The following is a 22,809-nucleotide window of genomic DNA, read 5'->3' as shown; positions in this document are numbered from 1 at the left end:
TTCGATGAAATTTTAGCTTTACGCTTATTCGATTTTTTTTCTGTTTTTATTACAATCAACTTTTTGTTGGGGTGAACCCTGTTATAGAGATGCCATGTTCAAAGGCCAGTTCTGTGTGAGATTTCCTTGACTCTGCGTGAGATTGCAGGGATTGTGTATAAAATAATATGGGGATAGACTGTGATACATGCATCCGGGGGGGGGGGGGGGGAGGGGTACTCAGTATAAATGTATGATACGTATGTGCCGCGGTTGAGACCCCCATTTTCAGCCTAAATTTCAGCCATAGAAATTCCAAGTTTTTCCCGTTCCGGAGACCCTCAAATTTGTGATTTCTCGCTCCAGAGAGCGCCCGTCTTGATCTACTCCAGAGCCATTATACCGGCATGCCGAAGCTCCCCGCGCCCGAAGCTAACTTGCGCTGGCCCGATATGAATCTAGCAAGACGTGCGTGCGTTTTGCGCCTACGATCTAATGAGTTTCGGAGACCCCCATTTTTTATGTAGTCTGTTCCAGAGCGTTGCATTTTTAGCAATCGTTGATCCAAGAGCCGTTCCGGAGACCCCCGTTTTAAGACCAAGATTTAGTTCCAGACCCCCCTATTTTCGAGTTGGCGCGGCACATAGGTATCATGTTATAATTCGAGTACCCCCCCCCCCCGGGACATGCATGAAAAAGAGATTTGAGGGGATGAGCAAGAGACCCCAATGCAGGGGGCTCACACATAATGTATGAGACTTGGCATGTCTGCCCTATCCTTTAAATAAGAGAAAATGGCAACCTATCAAGTATCATTTGCTTCTTAATAAACAATTTGCTCAAGATTTTATTTATTCCAAAGAGATGCTAATATTATCTGAGGGAAGGGAAATTCCCTATGCCTCAGAGATTTGGTTTTAAATGCAGAATTTTTTAGGAGCAAGTTTTTCTGGAGTCAATGTCATGAATCCTGTTGATCTTTAAGCTTTTGTATTGAAACCTTTTCTTTCTCATATTTTTTTTCCAGGCAAGAAGAAGGTTCATTGACCTATGATGAATCGGTATGGAAGAGATTTTCATCTCCTCAGAGCGCACCTACTACACCAAGGGTATGTAAAGCTTTTTAAATGTCAGACTGATGATTTGATAGGATCCTCTTTCATGATAAAATAACATTTTTTATATCATTGCTCCTGCATCAATTTTTATTGCCGTATTTTGATTTGTCAGCCTGATTAATATAAACTTGTACTGTATATTATGATAAATACCATTTATTCACATATCTTTCCTTGATTTTCTGTATCAAATTCCCTGTTTTCTGTTTTGTTTGTTTGATTTTCGGGTGAAGGGGGGGGGGGGCTCTTTTCCGCCCCTATTCGTGAATTTGCGGGTGCAGACTTGGTGCAAAATGTTTTTGTTCATGGTCGAGGACCAAAATAATTTGGACTACTGGTATTCATGTGCTGCTGTTAGAGTGATTTCTAAATGAATACTTTGTGAGAGCAAATACACTTAAAGGACAAGTCCACCCCAGCAAAAAGTTGATTTGAATAATAAAAGAAAAATCCAACAAGCATAACACCGAAAATTTCACCAAAATCGGATGTAAAATAAGAAAGTTATGGCATTTTTAAGTTTCGCTTAATTTCACAAAACAGTTATATGCACATCCTGGTCGGTATGCAATTGAGGGGACTGATGACATCACTCACTCACTATTTCTTTTGTATTTTATTATATGAAATATGAATTATTCTAATTTCTCCTCATTGTCCTGTGAGACAAAGTTTTATTCCTCCCTGAACATGTGGTATTACCATTGTAATGACATCTTTTGGCTAAGTTAAGTTGGTCCTTAATGTCAAATTGGTAAAAATTGAAATATTGTATAATTCAAACAATAAAAAACAAAAGAAATAGTGAGTGATGGACATCATCGACTCTCTCATTTGCATGTCACTGAGTTGTGCATATAACTGTTTTGTGAAAATAAGCGAAGCTTTAAAATGTCATATTTTTACATCCGATTTCGATGAAATTTTCAGCATTATGCTCGTTTGATTTTCTCTATTGATTCAAATCAACATTTTTCTGGGGTGGACTTGACTTTTAACTTTCTAAAGAGAGAGGAGATTACAGGGTGCACGAGAAACATGGCGATCTGACACAAACAATAAAGAGTAAATAATTTGAATACTTCATCATATTTCCCCTCATCTCTCATGAAGTTGTCCTTGGTTGTCATATACTGCCCTCGTGAGGCCTCGTCAAAGAAGATTTGGAACGATATGAAATTCAATATGACATTATCCAGATAATGATGCTGGATTGGCATGGTCATCTAACCCTCCGGACAGGAACTATCCATTTGATGTGGGATTCAGTCACTATTTACAATCTAAAAATGCTGTTTAAAATTTTAAGCATGTTAAAAAGCCTGTCACTTCAACAAGTATTGTTTAAAATTTTGAACAATCATTTCATTTTTTAACAACTTATTTAAAGTTTAAACATCCTGTTTAAGAATTTAAACAACTTGTTTAAAAGTTGAGACAATTTTTGTTCGAGTGACGGGATTTAATAATGTGCTTTATATTTTTACAGTGTATAATGCCAAATCAGGGTGTTGACACTCCACAATTTGGTGTTGTGAAATGGACTGCATCAAGCATTTACACCAGTGTTTATGTAATTTAAGGTGTTTCTTCAACACCCATGGTGTTATATTCAAACTTCATGGCATAATTTGAACTCCTGAGGTGGTATTCCCACAACATCTATTGAGGACTAAATAAAGGACTGAACTTCTTGACATTTTGTTATGTTTTGACTGTATGAAGTAGTGATCATAGACCTTTTTTGGAGGAAGGGGGAGGAATAAGATTTGGAGGTAGAGAAGGAATATACAAAGAAGAACAATACCAAAATCATTTGTGTCTGGAAATCCCTTTTATTTTTCTCTTGATATTCACTCATTAGCTTTAATTCCTTTCCTGTGAAAAGAAGATTCCCTTGATTTTGACCTTTTTTTTTTGTTTTGTTGGGGGGGGGGGGGTCTTCTATACCACTGACCCCCCCCCCCATAATTCACTTACAATTTATGTCATTTAAAGAAAGTGTATCCTGTGACATTTCATGGTATGCTCATGTCTGTAGCAACAAGAAAAATAGTAACAGAGTAATAGATGTAGAATTCTCTTCCTGACTAAATGCCCTTTTGAAGCAAATCCACTTATGATGATGGTTGATTCAGATTTAGTCTGGTTAAAATGCTATTGCTTGTAGTACACATAACTTTAATTATTCCAGTGATATATACTACCCCCATTACCCCCATCTAAAAAAGTGAAATAAAGTTAGATCTTTAAAGGTCAAGTCCACCTCAGAAAATTGTTGATTTGATTTGAATCAATAGAGAGAACAAACTAGCAAAACGCTGAAAATTTCATCAAAATGTAATGTAAAATAAGAAAGTTATGACATTTCGAAGTTTCGCTTGTTTTTAACAAAACTGTTATATGCACAATTTAGTCACGTGCAAATCAGAGAATCGATGATGTCCCTCACTATTTCTTTTGTTTTTTTATTGTTTGAATTGTACAATATTTCAAGTTTTACCAATTTGACAATATGGACCAACTTTACTGAACCATACAATGTTATGATAATGGTAATACCACATGTTCAGGGAGAAAATTAGAATATTTCATATAATAAAATACAAAAGAAATAGTGAGTGATGTCATCAGTTCTCTCATTTGCATACCAACTGGTATGTGCATCTAACTTTTTTGTGAAATTAAGCGAAACTTTAAAGTGTCATAACTTTCTTATTTACATCCGAATTTGATGAAATTTTAAGCGTTGTGCTTGTTGGATTTTTCTCTCTTTATTCAAATAATCTTTTTGTTGGGGTGGACTTGTCCTTTAAAGGGGTTGTCACAGCTGCATGTTTTAGCCCACTTATGCCGATGTACTGTACCTACGGCCGGATATTTCCTTTTTAATCCCATTTTTTCCAATATCAAGCATTTCATTATTGCATTTTGTTAACATCACAAAATTTCAAGAATTCAAATTGTGTACAATTATGAAGAATCATTCATATTGTTAACAAAAGGTGAGTCTTGATACAAAGAAATGGGATTAAGAAAGCAGCTTGCCGTACCCTAAGTGCGTTGGCATGCGCTTGCTAAGACGGTCAGGTTTGAGAGTTTCTATAGGAGTTAATATAGATCAAAAGGGAATTTCAAGTTCATGAAGATCTCACTCCATATGCATTCTAAATTTGTTTTCATTGAGAGATTTGTTTAGTCACTTATAAAAGAGTGAAAGTTAACCGCTGTACTCTATATTTACTTTAGATTTATTTAAAAAACTCTCATATCAGAGGCGAACATTTTCACTCTAGTTATGGAGAGATTAGATTGAAAAAGGGTTAAAACATTCACATTGCAATGAGAGTATAGAGTGGGGCTAAGCATTAGCCAATCATAGAAGTCAAAATTGCATGTTAATCATGCGCTGTGTGGCAAAATCATCAATATTCATGAGCCATGTGATAGTCCAGCGTTGAGGTTTTAACCCCGGATAAGCAAATAAAGAAACCAAATAGAGATAGTATGGGGGTAAGGAAATGCAGTGTGAAAAGCATCATATAATATCTTTTGGAACTCAGAAATCTTTTTGACAAATAAATACATGTGTTTGCATGATTTGGTTGAAAAATTGCTTTGATTAGGTAAATTTTGAGTCATGGAAGGCTGACTTAGTCAAGTATCCCTTAAATTATATATAGGTATATGATATTCCTGATTATGAAAAAAACTCTTTTAAAGCAAGTGGGGTTTTCCTTCAAGCACAATATTGTAAAGATTAAACCACAGGATTTACAATGATAGTTGTCTTATTGTGACTCATGTCTAGAGTCACTCAGACATAGGATTTAATCTATTATGAATTTTCTGGCCATTTCCTTCTGGTCATCTTCCTGTTGCTTGTCAGAATACCTCAGGCAAATCAATCACCAACAAGGCAACTGATAAAAAGAAATTCACAGTTGGATTCCTCATTTATTTGATCTTTTATTTTAGCCTTATTGGAAACTTAACAAATGAGCTGGTTTTCTGTGTTTTATGATTTCTTCTAATTTGTTTGAAAATGTCTTTTTTTTTTTTTTTTTTATTTCACATGTTTTGAATTTGGCCTCACTTTGTATTTATATTTTAGGGCCTACAAGGATTACAGAATGTAAGTTATGGAGCCACTCAGCTAATAGAGTACTAATGATAAAATGGATAGATAGATGGATGATTAGGTGAATAGATAAATAGATGAAAAATAAAAAAAATAGATAAAACAAATAAATCAATCGATTGATAGAAAAATTTAATAAGATAAATGAATGTTTAAACTGTAAATATAATGAATGGATAAAATGAATATAAATGGTTGGTTCCATTAATGAATGAATTTAATTACCATTTGATTAGTCATTGAAATTTATCTAAATAATACAAGTATTTTGAATATTCATATTTATTCATTGCAAACATCACAGTTGGATTATGTTATGTTCAGTGAAAATTGAGATTCTCAGTTCCATGACGGATGGTGACATTTTTACAGAAATGCCAAAAAGATTTCTATCCAAGAGACTCGTAATTTAAGATCAGTTGTGAGTACCGGTAGTGACTAGCTAAACATTAAATCTTTTGACAATTTAAAAGTAAATCCTTAGGATTGACAATAAATCCAATGTTGTGCTGCTTTCTGAATTCTGAGTGTTTCAAATAATCGGTTGTGCAGAGTGACCAGCTGAATATCATATTTTGATATAAACCTTGTGGATTTGAATATAAAACTAAAAGACTTGAATGTAATATTTTTAGATTTAAAAGTTAATCCTCAAGATTAAAAATAAATCCAATAATCGCTGGTCACTATTCACAGCCACTCTGGATTGATTATAAATCCTTGAAATTCAGAGTGTGCATTGCATGACCATTTTGTATAATCAAAACTGTTTAAACAACCCCCACATAGACGTAATCTAAAGCTAGAAAACCCAAAGGAAGTTCTTGGTGACTGTATGGCCCGTTCCTCTGTCACCTTACACCATATTTCATCAATTCTTAAAATAACGAAAGATCTGGGAATTCCCTTGTCTAGATCTCTCAGCTGGTCAAGATTGACGGGAGATGTTTTTGAGAATTGACCAAAATGATTAATACCCTGTTGGAGGCTGAGATTCATTGGATATTTCCATCTTGTGGTTGTGTGTTTGTCTTTGGGTTGGCTTAGGCTTGATTTCCTAAGGTAGCATGAGCATTTATAACAAAATCAAATAAATAATAAATATGTATAGCACCTAATATACCTCTTTATCATAAGTCTCTATATTAAAGCTCTCTACAATAAATGCAGTACTAATTACCCTGACTTTAGCTGAGCTAATGTTATATGCTCAAGTATTTCAAGGAGTTGATTTCTGCCAGGTACCTATTTACCTCACCTGGGTTGAGTGCAGCACAATGTGGGTAAATTTATTGCAGAAGGAAATTATGCCTTGGCTTGGATTCGAACCCACGACCCTCTGTTTCAAAAGTCTGGAGACTTAACCACTTGGCCACAACACCCCCTATATAAAATTATCATAATATAATATCATTGGTTAATTTGGAGTCATTTTTATCATTATGACTGTATCATAAAACCTAGTGAATTGTCATATATAATAAGGTGATGTTGTGTGTGCGACCCTCACAAATGACCTTCACAGAGAATATGTAAATTTCAAACACGCGTTTTAGCGAATTTACAAGACACTCTTGCTCATCATTTGTAGGGAAATAAGAAAGGACTTGACCGTGTTTTGACAAGACACTCTTGCTCATCATTTGTAGGGAAATAAGAAAGGACTTGACCGTGTTTTGACTTATAAACATAATATTAAATTTACAACCTTTGAAATTATTGGACAATGCCTGATCGTATTTTTGCAGATTTTTTCTTCATTTGTCTTCATTGCAAAATTCGCTTAACGGGAAATATTTGCAGACGGATATATTTGATCATGATACATTATTTCACTTGAAAATTTTGAAATCAATTGCTTGATTGGATGATCTTGTTTAGATATGAAGTTAGATATATCTGAAATGGATTTTCACAAGCCCCTTCCTATTCTTACAAGAAAATCCAGAGCCACTCTTATTTGTGTGGAGTCAAACTTGACTCGAAGTGGCGCCAGTTGGGAGGCGACTTTATTCAGATTCAAAGTGACTCCGATACCGAATGGGTGGTGTGGCATCAGCTGAAAAAAAATTCACTCAATTCTGATTCAAAGTAACCTTGGAAAGAGTCATTTTGACTCGAAACAGAGTAGACTCCTGAATGGAATTTGACTGCTCAGAAGTAAGAGTGAGAAATTACTATAAAATATCTTGAAATTTATTGAAATACAAAAATCTGTATCTTTGGTGTCTTATTATTGTTCATGTATCAAGCACCAATGGAACTGGATATGCTGATTTAATTTTCCAAAATTCACCACATGAGGGCAGCACAAAGTTTCTGTCATTCACTTGTTATTCTGTTGAATTAGTTTGCTATGTTTGCGAGACTAAACAATATCAATATTATTTAAGATACTGCTTTTAAATTGCTGTAATTGAAAGACTAGTAAACATTGTTAATATCCTCTTCTGAATTTTATTATCATTTTGTAAGAATTATCTGACTTGAAATGGAAAAGTCTGTAATATCACAATACTTTTGAAATCTTAAAAGAATTGAGATTATTGAATATTCATTTGAAGCTTTCACCTGTATGAAAATGAGAGTGAAGAAGAGAGTCATACAGACCTGCCAACCAGTATGTTTTGGGCGTATTTAGTATGTTTTTGCAACCAAAATACGGCAGTATGTTTTTTTTTTTAAAAATATGTTTTTGTAAAAAAAAAAGTAAAAAAGATCAATGTAATTTTAGGTAACTTTTTTTCAATCATTTTGTTAAAACCAGGGTGAGATATACACATGTTTCAATGTTTCTTTGTTTTCATCTGCAAGAGCAGTGCGCATTTTAGCTTGCTTGCAGCTTGAGCGCCGCGATGAACGAGTGCGCCACACATTTTATTATGAAATACACTTTTTTGGGGAAAGATACATTTTTTTTAAAATCATAGAATACAATTTTTCATTCCCAGAGGTTGGCAGGTCTGGTAATATGTTTATGCTGATGCCATTCCATTCACTGCACCATTGGGGGAAATTTGTATTGAAGACAAGTGATAAATAAAGCTATAGAAAATCTTAAATAGAGTTATTAGAAAAGGTGAAGAAATTAAATTTCATGGCTAAGGTGCTCTCTTAAGGCTACGTAATGCAGTCTTCCGTGGATGTTGTTTCCATGGCAACGTATCCTCCCTGTAAGCTTATTTCACACCTGACATATCCTGGATGTAAAGAGCAGCATTTTTTTTTCTTTGTATTATCCTTTTTCTGATAATCCAATACCCCAATTTCGAGTGTACTCGTCTTTCAACTAAGACTCTTGTTGTCTTTAGAACATGGAACTTGAGATGTTTTACTCTAATTCTAGCGATTTCCAGCTGTCAGATCATATTTGTAGAGTTGATAAGTTGTGGTGATAGAGTGAATAATAGTTGTTTTTTACTGTCTACATCTTGTAAAACTCCATGTTCCATAATTCCAATATTTTGTATTAAAATGGAACATGTATGAACATACAAATTTTGTTTATTTTTGCTTACTTTTCTTAAAGGTAAAGTTCTTTCTCAAGCAAGAATAATGCTGAAAATTTTCATCGAGATGAAGAGGAGAAATAATCAAAATTAGAATCCATTTTCCACTGTATTTTGTATTAATATAGAACATAACTCTGAGAAACATACAAATTTTGATTGTTGTTTACCTCCACCAAGTATAATGCAGAAAAAGTCATCAAAATCAAATGTCGCATAAAGAAAGTTATGACACATTAAAAGTTCACTTAATTTCACTGAAGTGCTATAGTCCAAACATGGATGTATGCAAATGAAGGAACCTATTTATTTTCATTTCATTATGTTAATATTCAATGTGTCCCTTTTTTTAAATTCTGTATGACTCACCTTTAACATAAGGTGCAAGTATATAACCTAATATAAAAGAGCTTCTGCACTGAATGATATTAAATGCTCCCTGTAAAAGTATTTAATCAGGATAACTGGTTTTAACACACATCAGCCAGAAATGAAGAAAGATAGATCTATATATGTATGCTTCTTCATTTTAGATTAAGTCTGCATATATATTTCGGTGTTATACTACAGATTTTCTCCCCAAATATTATGGATTATGTGATCTTAAGATTCAGAACTGGAAATGCTAGGTGGCATTTAGACCAAGCAGATCGGTTTAATATCGGGGGTGAGACTGCACGATAACAGGATCGGACAGGATTAAAACCGGCAAATAAATTTTTGACTTCTTGAAATGAGTTTTGCGGGAGATCGTGGGAGTGATAAAGCTTTACTGGATTTTCACACATGCATGGATTGACCTGTTGCCCAAGCGATGTTACCTTATATGGTCATTGATAAATTATAGCTGCAAATTTGAGATGATGTCATTCTTAGATTATATATTCTATCTACTTTTTACCACCAGTAAAGCCTTCTATGGCATAGGCATAAATATATGAATATATGTCAGCATTTTCCAACATATACTCATAAGAAACAGATTTTTTTGTTGCTTCATTTAATTCTTGATGTGATATTTACTCTTTGTTTATGTTAACATTACTATTATCATTATTTTATATTTTATTATGTATGATTATCATTGTCATCATCATAAATCATTAATATTAAAGAAACTAATATTGCTTTATTTCAATAATTTGTTTTCTCCAGCAACTATTCCAACAGAAGACGGCGACCTGTGAACCCATACCTGGCCGGGGGTCACCCATACCAGGGCGGGGTTCACCCATCCCCTCTGTGGTACAGCAGATCTCTCTCATCAAGGGCGGTTATGGGAAGGGGCTGGGATTCAGTATCGTTGGGGGCGAGGATTCACCGAAAGGACGAATGGGTATCTTCATCAAGACTATCTTCACATCGGGAGCTGCCGCAGCAGATGGAAGATTACGAGAAGGTAATTTGAAAACAAAAAATAAGATGAGAAGGCTCCAGTGAAACATGAAAATGTGATCAAAATAATGATCTATATCAATTGTAAGTCTTGTTCTGAAGTTACAATTAATTGTGTTTTGGCACAATTGCTTGGCACTTGAGGGTTTATCACCAAGACTATAAAGGTGCGATATTATAATAATGATAACAATGATAATAATGATAATAATAATAACAACAACAATAATGATAATAATATCAAAGAGATATAAAATAAAAAAATGCATTAATTTCATTAATTGTTGAACGCAAATATCGGTGTGAACAGCGTAATTTCTGATCTCGATGAGATAGTTTCGTGAGAGTGCGTAATGAAGAACACTTGCTTTAGGTTGTCAGCATCACTTATGGACTGTCCTTTATGATCATTAAATGGCAACCAGGCGGGAATTACAAGCCCATAGGAGACAAAAGCCTGGAAGTTTCTCACCAGAGAACTAGATCATCAAATAGGCCAAATAGCAACATCTGTGACCTAAATCCCTAGAAAATACTTTGATGGAATATGACCGAAAATAAATGGGCAGTGTCAGGCGTAGAAAGTGTCGGTCAAAAGGAAGGGCTTTTGTTCCATTTTCCGTTTACAGAATACAAGGAAGTTGAACAATGAGGCAGCTGACATCTAAATATGTTCTCCCTTTTTACATCGTTGTTCATTTCTCAAAATAGAGATTTCTTTTCTTGATGAAAATCCTGTAATTTATGACAGAGTACCATACTTTATATTTATTTTAATTTCATTATCTTTGAAAGGCCAATTTATTTCCCTTTTAAATGTTGCTTGAGCCCCCATATTTTCAGTGCAGATAAAGCTGGGGTAATGATAGCAGCGCTTTATATCCTCAGGCAAAAAGTCATAAGTATATATCCATCTATTATTTTCATTATTATTAGTCTAATTTCATCGGATTATGCTGTAATGAAATTTGTAGGTCATTTGAACCTTGGGGCCAGGGCTGACATGTAAGTTGTAATCGAATTGAATACACACAATGTTAAACATCAAAATCTATCAACCAATCGATATTCCTAAAAAACCCAGAAAACTGCCAAAAAGAAAGGCAATTAAAAAAGATTGTTTCTCGCGCCATGATACAGAAACATTCATATTGATGTTATTGCCATTGCCAGTGTAATTTTTGTCTCGCCTGCATAGCAGAGCGAGACTATAGGCGCCGCTTTTCCGACGGCGGCGGCGGCGACGGCGTCAACATCAGATCTCAACCTAAGGTTAAGTTTTTGAAATGACATCATAACTTAGAAAGTATATGGACCTAGTTCATGAAACTTGGACATAAGCTTAATCAAGTATTACTGAACATCCTGCCTGACTTTCAGGTCACATGACCAAGGTCAAAGGTCATTTAGGGTCAATGAACTTAGACCATGTTGGGAAAATTATTTTCAAAATCTTAACCGAAGGTTAAGTTTTTGAAATGACATCATAACTTAGAAAGTATATGGACCTAGTTCATGAAACTTGGGCATAAGGTTAATCAAGTATTAGTGAACATCCTGCTCGAGTTTCAGGTCACGTGACCAAGGTCAAAGGTCATTTAGGGTCAATGAACTTTGGTCAAGTTGGGGGTATTTGTTGAATTACTATCATAACTTTGAAAATTTATGGATCTAGTCAATGAAACTTGGACATAAGGTTAATCAAGTATTAGTGAACATCCTGCCTGAGTTAGGTCACATGACCAAGGTCAAAGGTAATTTAGGGTCAATGAACTTTGGCCAAGTTGGGGGTATTTGTTGAATTACCATCATAACTTTGAAAATTTATGGATTTAGTTCATGAAACTTGGACATTAGGTTAATCAAGTACCACTGAATATCCTGTGCGAGTTTCAGGTCGCATGACCATGGTCAATGGTCATTGAACTTTGGCCGTGTTGGGGGTATATAAATTACCATCCTAGCTCTGAAAGTTTATGGATCTAGTTCATAAAACTTGGACATAAGAGTAATCAAGTATCACTGAACATCCTGTACGAGTTTCAGGTCACATGACCATGGTCAAAGGTCAGTTAAGGTCAATGAACTTTGGCCATGTTGGGGGTATTTGTTGAATTACCATCCTAACTGTGAAAGTTTATGGATCTAGTTCATAAAACTTGGGATATAAGAGTAATCAAGCATCACTGAACATCCCCTGTGAGTTTCAGGTCACAAAACCAAGTCAAAGGTCAGTTAAGGTCAATAAACTTAGGCCATGTTGGGGTAATTGTTGAAGTGCCATCATAACTTTGAAATTTTATGGATAGAGTGAATGAAATGTGGACATGGGTGTAGTTGACAGTCTTAAGTCTCCGTTCAAATGTCATTTATGGTCAATGAACGTGGTATCATGTCATTATATGAATTATGTTTTTGTGAATGATTATTTTATAGTAGTTTTCAAAGTTAGCACTGCTGCTATATTAAATTGCGTAATGCAGGCGAGACTGCCAGAGGCGTTCCACTTGTTTATTCTTAGAGGCAAGAATATGTAAAAAAAAAAATTAGTGTTGGAGCAAAGTGGTCAGATGTCTTCAGGGCATTGTATTTTCTTTTAAAATTGAATTTTGAGGGACTTTTGTGCACATTTCATTATTAGATTTTTTTTTCCTTGGGGGGAGTAAAAATTTGCAAAATAAAAAGTAGGTTTTGAAAATTCCTGGCCACCCCTGCTATGTATGGCCATGTACGAAAGGCAATATTTCCCGACAGCAAAAACTATACTACTAATATGATTTATTTCTTGTAGTTGAGTAGTATACTTGGGTCAGGTTCGTATGATCAGCAAGTCCAATATATCTCACAAAGTAGTAAGAGTTAAATGGGATATATACTACGTATGGATCAGTTTCTTCTTGTATATTTCTCTTCCTCCCGACACGATAAAGGTAACTTATCCATTCGAGTTGGAAATCCTTGTTTTCCTGTTTCCATAAAGCTAATTAACCAACCAGCCAGATCATAGTGGGCAGCTTTGATTTATTTCTTGTAGTTGAGTAGTATACTTGGGTCAGGTTCGTATGATCAGCAAGTCCAATATATCTCACAAAGTAGTAGGAGTTAAATGGGATATATATATACTACGTATGGATCAGTTTCTTCTTGTATCTTTCTCTTCCTCCCGACACGTTAAAGGTAACTTATCCATTCGAGTTGGAAATCCTTGTTTTCCTGTTCCATAAAGCTATTAAACCAACCAGCCAGGGGTCCGTTGCAGAAAGAGTTGCGTTGAAACGCAAGTCAAAAAAATAAATCGCAAGTCCAAAATGCTCGCTGCTGATTGGCTGAAAATCAAGTTGCGTATGATTTTTAGAGTTGGGTTTGATTGCAACTCTTTCTGCAACGGGCCCAAGATCATAGTCGGGAGCTCTACAAATATTGCAATGTAATGTCAGCTCTATTCACCAAGCTTCATTTGAGTATTTCAGCTCTGGCCTCGACCATGGGGTGACTAAATATAGTCCATTTCGGATGAGGCCAGATTAGCCAGAGCCCCATTCCTTACGGCTTAAAAGGGATGCATCCCCTCTTTTCCTTAGCCAAAAATTCAACCAAATTGATGAGTTTCCTGCTGTAATGTTGCGTTCAAGCGTCTATTTTTCAACTTAGAATGGTGCTTTTAAAAGATGCTATGCTTAAAAAAGTTTTTCGGGGAAATTTGTGTTGGATGGGAAATAAGTTGTTTGAAAACGCAAACATAAAATGTTGAAATTGGTCCATTTTTTAAATTTGAATCTGCAGAAACAGAGTTGCTGAAAATTACTTGAATACAATAGAATCTCAATTATGATTTTATCACAATATTATAGTGACCTTACTGTTAGTTATTCACCATCTGCGTACATTTCGTATACTTCATGTTGATGTTTAATTCCTGGGACAAACTTCGCAGTGCAGTGCACAGTGACATGTCTCAAAATGAGTGATAATCAGTGTTTTTTTTAATGAAAAATGGCATAGATGCTCTCTGGAAGTGACCATATTTTCATTGACGTTACGTTCTGTGAATCGTGTTTTTTTTTTATTCCATGTTAGGAAGATTGTCTGAATGCACCAAAGTTTGACATGATTAGGAGGTATGGTTTGGGTATCGCAAGCTTGTACCAGTTACATTAAGCCAAGAGCATTAGTGTTACCCAAGATTGCATTATCTCGTCACCCACTTCCTATGTTATATACGAGCATACACTAAAGAGGAACTCTGGTTGTTAGGCAAGGCAGGAGCTAATTTAGGCAGATTTGAACCTAATCTTTGTTTCCTATTGAGTACAGGTGTCAATTCTCAGGATAAAAACATGGTAATCTATTCCACTAGGTATTTTTCTTTCCCTGTCTTGTCTGTTTTCCCCAATTTAGAAAATAATAATACTGCTCTGCTTTTTAAAATAAATTTTACATTGAAGCAATGTTTATAAGTGCTTTAAAAATAATATGTGATTACATTGGTCATCGGATTCTGGCATGCCCGCACACAATGTATATCCTTTCTCCACTTCCTAACGCGCATTCCAACAATAGTTTTCCAACTCAATTGCAAGGCATACTACATACATACATGTAGAGGGTCTCACTTCTGATCTGGTATCCATTAAGCACCTGGGTGGAGAGTGGCAAATTGTAGATTAGTGCCTTGCCAAAGGACAATAGGCCTTGATGGGATTTGAACACACAGCCCTCTGTTTACAAACGCCAGAGTCATGACCGCTACACCACAACGCTTTCACAAATTTTATTTCCTTTTCGTTCCTTTGTTTTAAAAGATTGCAATAGAGTTTATTGAGTTGTTGTCCCTAATCTTCATACGGGGGAGGGGGGGGGGGGGGATATTTCTGTGTTGGTTTTTTTTTTTTTTTTTTGGGTTATCACATTTCTGCATGAAAATGTCAGGAGGGAAGATATGAATGGGTAAATAAATTTGGTTGAAGCCATATAAACTCGGATGGATCTGGATATAAGTATCATTTCATACATTTTGTTATTTCTCATGAAATATATTTATTGTTTTAGAGCTCTGTTATATATATTCTTTATACAGTTTAGAAAAAAAGTGTTCTATATGCGATAGGTTAATACATTTAAATCTACTGGTTTAATACTGTTACCACACCGCTATACCTTGATATTGCGTATCCCTCCAAAAGTCAGGTGATGACAGATGACATTATCACTCTGCCTCTTGATACATCTCAAGAGTAGCACAATCTGTGGTCACCACAGGAAAAATTAGACAAAAATAGACAAAAGAGAGGAAAAACGGAGTTATGCAAAAATAAGGGGTTTCCTTCCGTTCCCACACCAAGTCAACAAGAGAGAGAAAAGAAAGTTATATGGGATAGTAGCGGGACCGAAGTGACACAGCATTGTATGGGTATACCCTTGAGTGATGTGTAACACCAACAATAATGAACAGGTGGGACTAAGCAATATTTCCACTGCGAAATTGGAGGTCATATCGGACATTGGATATACTGCAGATTTGTTTAAATTCAGTTATGTGTGAGATCAATTTGTGATGCTGGCTGTTACATTCTATTAATCTATTCTCGGCAGAAAATCATTCATGACAGATGCTTTCAGCTCAATTATTTGTCTGTTATTTTTAGGTAATTTTACTATTGCACAGGTGGAATGGATTGGCGGGGGGGGGGGGAGGGGAGAGGGAGGGGGGGGTAGGGTGGTTACCAAGTGCAATGCCCTGTGTCCCTACCCATAATTCTTAAAGCTCGATCCTTCCCTCAACGATCATCCCAGAAGGGTCCCATTCTCAATGTGTAGTAGTTCAGTCAAGTATCAATATATGATAAAATCATGGTGTGATATTATTACAAATCTAATTCTCCTAGTCATAACATATTATTACCGGAATCTTATGAAAATTTCAGTTCATACTATCTTTATTACATTAACTGCATTTATACCATGGTTTTAACAAGAGTGAATTGCATTTTTACGTGAGTGAAATGGTAACCACGTATAAACAAAAGAATGATTCACCATTTCTAGTATACGTATATTTTAAAAATCAAATTGTGGTTCATAAACAATTTAGGATCATCATATTGTGTGCATATTGAGTTCTGATTAAGTGTACACATGTGTATGTTTTTTTTAATATTTTATTTCATTATGCCCAATAGGAGATGAAATCATGTCAGTGAATGGTGAAACTTTGAATGGGATGACACATAAACAGGCCATTAATAAATTCAAGGTAAGTTGATCAAATGATTCTGTTGACTACTGAATCATGTAACTCCTAAAGGCTTTGAACAGGGATGACCAAGTTCTAGATGGCAATAGGACCAACTCAGAGCAACCCAAAAACATTTACTCTGAAACTACCAGGAGGGTGTTTCATAAAGCTGCATGTTCATAAGTTAAGAGCGACTTTAAGAACGACTGGTGATCCTTTTTGTGGTAAATGGCATACACCGAAATGTTCATTGGTGATTATTTAGTGCATAAGAAAGGATCACCAGTCTTTCTTAAAGTCGGTCTTAACTTACGAACAGCTTTATGAAACACCCACCTGGTATTCTTTTGCAGTATGGAGAGAATTTTCTAGAAATACTTCCAAAGGAAAATATCTGTATGTTTGCAGAGATTTTACTGAGGTCGTGGGTATTCTTGCAGTGTGAAAGGTAATTGCAAGAACTTTCTCATTCAGCAAGTAGGCCGAGTCTAGTCTATGTAGGGTGCTTTGGTTGTTCGTGTTAAGCTCTGGCTCACTTTACTTGAATACTTAATCCTTCTCTGCAGTCTTATATAAAGAGCGCCCTCTTGTGTTAAGGATGTGAAAGGTTGATTGCAACCATGAAAAACATATATGATGGCAATATAATTTTGAGCATGGTCCTGAAGTGATTACCAATTAAGTTTTTCAAAAATAACTGCAATTAACTTATGATGCATTTTCAGGGATTGATTTCTGTATTTTCTTTTTATGTTACTAAACAATTTTGACATTTTTAAGTACTACCAATGGATCCTGTATTTAATGTATACATCGTATCTGTTGTTTTGAATTTATTACACTCATGAATGCCATTAGTCTTCAGATTTACTGTTAAGTATTTGAATTCAGCCTGAATGAATTTAAATATGATTTGAATGACACAAGATACTTCTTTATCATTCATTCATTGATTGTTTTTTTCTTCTTGCAGCAAGTAAAGAAAGGCGTGGTGACCCTGACGGTGAGGAGTCGATTCTCTCCGAGACCGTCCCCTGCTATTAGCCCAATCACAAGCCCTATCGTACCACCAAGAAGGTAGGCATATTGTACTAAAAATATAAAATGATCGTGACGGTAAAACAACCAGCTTATTGTTGCTGGGCTGATAAAACCTCGTAACTCAAAATTTAAACATTTTGATGACAGCTCAGAATAAGCCAGAGTTTTAGAGTTATAACATGGGTAGCAACCTTTTTTTGCCTCAAAAGAGTTCTTCATAGTTATCAGGAGACTGTTTTTAGACAATATGAGACTGCCATCATTGCTATATTTTTGAAATACAGCCTTTTTCTAAGCTGCCCTCAAAATGTTTAATTTTGAGATACATGGTTTTATCAGCCCAGCCACATTATTCAAGATAGGACCATGGGATTGCATTTGTTGGCTTTACTTTTTATACAGCTCATTATTAGAAGAGAAGAGTCTTACTTTTTTGTTCAGCTCATATCATAAAAAAGACAGATATAGTTAGCTTGAGATCAATTGAAGGATGATATCTTTGAGAAAAGAATGAGAGAGAAAGAGAGAGAGAGAGAGAATGTGAAGGAAAAAAAGAAGGAAGAGAATTGGAAAAGAGAGTGGAGGGGGAGGAAACAGAGGGAGAGAGACAGAGGGAAGAATAGCAGCTATGCGTAAAATATTAATAGGTAAATTGTTCTCTTTTCTATTTTTAGTTTCTTACAGTACTTGAGGGATTAATTTTGTTAAAATTGAGGTACGATCCAAGTATTCATCAGTTCAAATCCAATGTTTTTTTCCTGTGCTTTTGAGTCAAGCTCCCTCACATGTCCAAATATTGCAATCTGATATCTACTTGGGTGGGAAAGTGCACCTTGCAGTTGCATCATGAAGCAGATGCCAGTCAGCCACCGATGAACTACTCATTTTGAACTTGTTGACCAAGAATGTATTGAAATATATAGAACAATCAACACCTCCTTACATACTTCCACAGCATCTTGAATACTTTTAAAATGATCAAAAGATAAATGAAGATTTCCATGTTGATTTGGGGATTTATTGTGCTTTAAAAGGTGACAGTTGACAAACAGAACAGTCTGGAATAGATGTTATCATACAATTCTGGCATTTGTTGTAAACTTTTGTAAAACATGGTCCATATGAGTGTCAAATTTAGGAACTTTATGACCCCATTCGCATTACCTGAGATAATACGAACTGTTGAGACTTCTCTTCTCGCATTGAAAATCTGATGAAAATAAAATTCCTCTTTTGTAATGGTATGGTAATGTAACTAATGTTTATTCCAAACGGAAGATGAACTCTCTAAAGATCTAGGGTGATCCCTATCGAGAGTGCTGCGATTGATTACATAATTGGCGTATCTGGGGGGCACATGCCTAGGGGTCCTTCTATTGGAGTGTGGATGCAACTAAAGGCAAATTAAAAAAAAAATGTCACTTTTTTGAAGAGTCCGCCATCTTGGGCCCATTTCATAAAGAGTTGCAACTAACTGCCATTAAGTCATCTACCATGGTAATAGGGACCGGCAGCCAATCATAATCCAGGTATCCATAATTGTTGTAGTAATAGTAGAGTTACCTTATTTGAAATTCTTTATGAAACAGGCTTCAGAAGTTGGAAGGGGTATGCATTTTAGCCCCTACTCTGGTGTCAGATGTTTGAAGGAGCCCGGTATCTGTGCTTTTCTCGGTTGCTTGTGACAACTGCCAATATCTCTTGTTTGTCTTCAGAGGGTCTTACTGATTAATAATAACTATAAATTGGACATGCACTGTGCCTAAATCCACTCTGTAGAGTTCTCAAGACTCTTTTCAAATAATCTTGGAAGATTGAATAGAAATGCCTTAGGCTTTTTTTTTTAAGTTTCAGAAGTTAAACATTTTTCTAATTTCGTCAGAAAGCCTGTTCCGTAACTTAGAGGATGAGTGGATAAATGATACCCCCCCCCCCCCCCCCCGGCTTTTGGAAACTGGGTATAACAAGAGAACTGGAAGTGGAGAACAACGTAAGGATTTTGAAGGGGTGTAGGTTTTAATTAATGAAATGAGGTACTGTGGAGCAGGACCATGCTCACAGTAGAAAATTAATAACAAAATGTTAGAAATTATACATTGTTTTACAGGGAGCCTAATGGGAGTGTTTGTGGTGGATATGGAAACGATAAGAGTACTCTACTGGAATGTGAACAGGGTCTGAAATATGTTTCTCCCATGATCAAATGCATAGGATTGCTATGTGAGATCACAACTTGAGATATCTACTTTGTCTAGATTTAAAGTAGTGTTTAGATATCTATCACGGATATGAATCATGGTTTACTTTCATGGCGTGATGGGGAGGGTCTGTTATAAGCACTAAAAAATGATGAATTGATAAACCATACATTTTTCCCGTTCTGATTATTTGCAAAAAAAATGATTTTTTATAAAAAGAGATGCTATTTATATATGAAGTTTGGCAAGTTAGAGACAAAGAATGATATATGGGAAAAAAGAAATATATATAGAGAGAAAAGGAGGTAGATATTGAGAGAGTTAAAGATAAATTCCAGTTTTGGTAACGATCTAAAAATGACTTTTTACAGAATCTAATATAAGGACCACCTAAGTGTCTGTTTGTATGAATAAAAAATATGTGCCAAAGGATTCTGGAAGAAATTGTGTAATTGCTGAGAAATAAGCAAAATAAGCGCGGATTCGGTCACTTCCGTCGGGTCTTTATTTTAGCAATAATAATACACTGTCCCACGTGTGCCTATCTGTGTTGGTGATCTTCAGTGTGAACATTTTTCAGCGTAGATTTCAAGATTTCACAAAGTTCAGTTTATGTAACTGTACCAGATCTAGATCCTCGATGATATACTGACAATTAAGCCTTGTTTTACAGACTTTCTCATGAAATCAGTGTTTACTGTAAATACTGGAATTTCTCTTTAAAGTACTACTCCTACTACTGCTGCTGCTTCTATTACTTCTACTACTACTACTACTACTACTACTACTACTGCTGCTGCTGCTACGACTACTACGACTACTATTACCGGTACTACTACTCCTGCTGCTGCTGCTGCTGCTGCTGCTGCTGCTGCTACTACCACTACTACTTCTTCTACTACCACTACTACCACTACTGCTACTATTATTACTACTACTACTACTACTGCTGCTGCTACTACTACTACTACTACTACTGCTACTACTTCTACTTCTACTACTGCTACTACTACTGCTACTGCTACTGCTACTGCTACTGCTACTGCTACTGCTACTGCTACTGCTACTGCTACTTCTACTGCTACTGCTACTGCTACTGCTACTGCTACTGCTACTACTATTACTATTACTATTACTACTACTACTACTACTACTACTGATACTACTACTACTTCTACTACTATTACTACTACTACTACTACATGTGACTTCGTAGAACCAGTACTCCTGTTGAATGAATTGAACCCATGATGAAAATGAAAGTGTGAATACATAAAATTCGAACACGCAGAAACATTTCTCAAAAGGTTAAGGGAAAACTCGCAACATGATCAACTTTGACGACATAGATGAGGGGGGATGAATTCCGTAATTTAGGCTTTGAAATAAATCCAGTTAGACAAATGTGGTAATATTTTCTTTCGTCGGGTCTCCTTCAGAGGCAAGAGTAGATTAAAAATCACCCTTGAAGATGACATAGCAAAGACGGCTCAAATTAAAGAGCTCCTCAGTTTGGGGGTCCAATGTTCTCTAACTGTTAGTTATTAAGGCACTTTTAGGCATATTGTCATATAATCTCTTATGATTTAGACAATATTTGTTGAAAAATTTCATCATTTATAATTTAAAAACAAAGACAACATAACATGTCAATTTGAATACCCCCCCACCAAAAAAAATGACTTGATGCCAAAAATAGTTTATTAATATTTAAAAAAATATTGAACAATATGTGATACATTGATAATTGGTTTATGGATCAATAGCTTACTTATGTATAAATCTAATTACTATACAGGGAAGTTATGTAACCAAGATCCTAAATGATATGAATTGGTTATGAAAGTACAGTAGTAGATAGCATTTTATATATTATTCCAGTAGTAAGATTATAATTTTTCTGTGGAGCCAACATTGCTCACATTAGATTAAGAATAAATTTAGTTTCAATATTGAACTGCTGCTTTTAGTTTCATTTTCAAACTATATTTGTAACAAGATTCACAAGAGAAAGCCTAGTTCCCAACAGTTTGTTGCGTGTATTTATTGAGAAATAAGTTGAGCTGATAATGCAATATGCGATTTGACTATAAAAGCATTGCTTAAGTGGAAACCTAGTTTGGTGTTACAATAGTCATTTTCCAATGCCCCTCCCATTAATTCACCTTGTCTTCATGAAAAAATCACATGACTATAAAGTTCCACCCAATCAACTCGCCCAACAACCTTAACATTTCATACTGCGACACATTGAAAAATCTAAATAGAACGGTGTATTTTGGTCCTCCAAAACCCCGGCGTGGGATTATTCATTCAATATTGTTAATAAGTTTGACCCTAGAATTGCCTGTGTCAAGCATTGCTCTATGTTTTTCAGTGGCCCGTGCACTCCTATCATTCAAGTTCATTACTGGAAAAGTTTTTCTGGGGAAGTTAGGTGACGTCAATGCGAGAGGAAGCCTCCAACTCAGCAGCACCAGCTATCTATGTGATATATCTTTATTACTTGAGGTGCGGAATGACGGTGTTTGACTCTCGGAGGCAGCCCAGTCTCACCCGGGGGTACCGCACTGTAAAAGAACACCCTTGTATTGATGTAGGAAAAGTTGCAAGGAAATATGGGTAGTATTGAAATCCGATGCTTGAAATATAAGGCTGACATTTACCACTTTAGGAAAGCTTTCAGCAATTTAACCACGCTTTCCTGGATTGTGTGTTTGTATAATGATGTCTGTTTCTCAAGCAAATAGATTTTTTAAATGACATTTGCTCCAGTGACAAGTGCTCCTATTTAAAATCTGTATGTTAAGCCAACTTAAAACCAAACCTCAAACTTACACTCAAAATTGAGGGGATTTAAAATAATTCCAGATTGACTGTGGTTCATGACCATTCAAACTCGGGATTTGATTTAATCCAAATTATGTAAATTAAAATCTGTAAGGTTTTATTCTAAATCCAAGATTTGGCTGGTTATTCAGACAATGGCTGATCTGAATCCATGATGAATTAAAGAATTCAGTAAATCTGGACTAAAAAACTAACACCCGTAGGAAAGTATTTTGAATGAGAGTTATTACAGAATTCTGTAGCAAGTTTCAGAAAAGTCATTAATAATAAATAGCTTGAAGATTTTTTATCATCGCTGAAGTGAGCATCCACCTTTCCCTTGCCTCAAACATTGATATTGAAT

The 22,809-nt window shown here is 35.4% G+C and overlaps 1 protein-coding gene across 1 annotated transcript; it reads left to right on the top strand.

Moving 5' to 3' along the window:
• Nucleotides 1-228: 228 nt before the first annotated feature.
• LOC135154090 (pro-interleukin-16-like) lies at nt 229-19,810 on the top strand. The gene is made up of 5 exons (XM_064099301.1): nt 229-239; nt 965-1,088; nt 9,903-10,146; nt 16,322-16,395; nt 17,351-19,810. Exons 1-5 carry the CDS (start codon nt 229-231, stop codon nt 17,456-17,458), a joined length of 561 nt encoding a protein of 186 aa, XP_063955371.1. The 3' UTR covers nt 17,459-19,810.
• Nucleotides 19,811-22,809: the final 2,999 nt, after the last annotated feature.

This window comes from Lytechinus pictus, chromosome 5, assembly GCF_037042905.1.
Source record: "Lytechinus pictus isolate F3 Inbred chromosome 5, Lp3.0, whole genome shotgun sequence".
In the NCBI taxonomy this organism is placed as follows: Eukaryota; Metazoa; Echinodermata; class Echinoidea; order Temnopleuroida; family Toxopneustidae; genus Lytechinus; species Lytechinus pictus.
Note: the sequence above shows the minus strand (reverse complement) of the source record. Positions and strands in the feature narration are given on the sequence as shown.

Bases quoted from the DNA above. Each gene is read 5' to 3' on its own strand.
- LOC135154090 (XM_064099301.1), top strand. The intron at 1,089-9,902 runs GTATGTAAAGCT...TGTTTTCTCCAG, and splicing joins GCGCACCTACTACACCAAGG to CAACTATTCCAACAGAAGAC. The intron at 10,147-16,321 runs GTAATTTGAAAA...TATGCCCAATAG, and splicing joins AGATGGAAGATTACGAGAAG to GAGATGAAATCATGTCAGTG.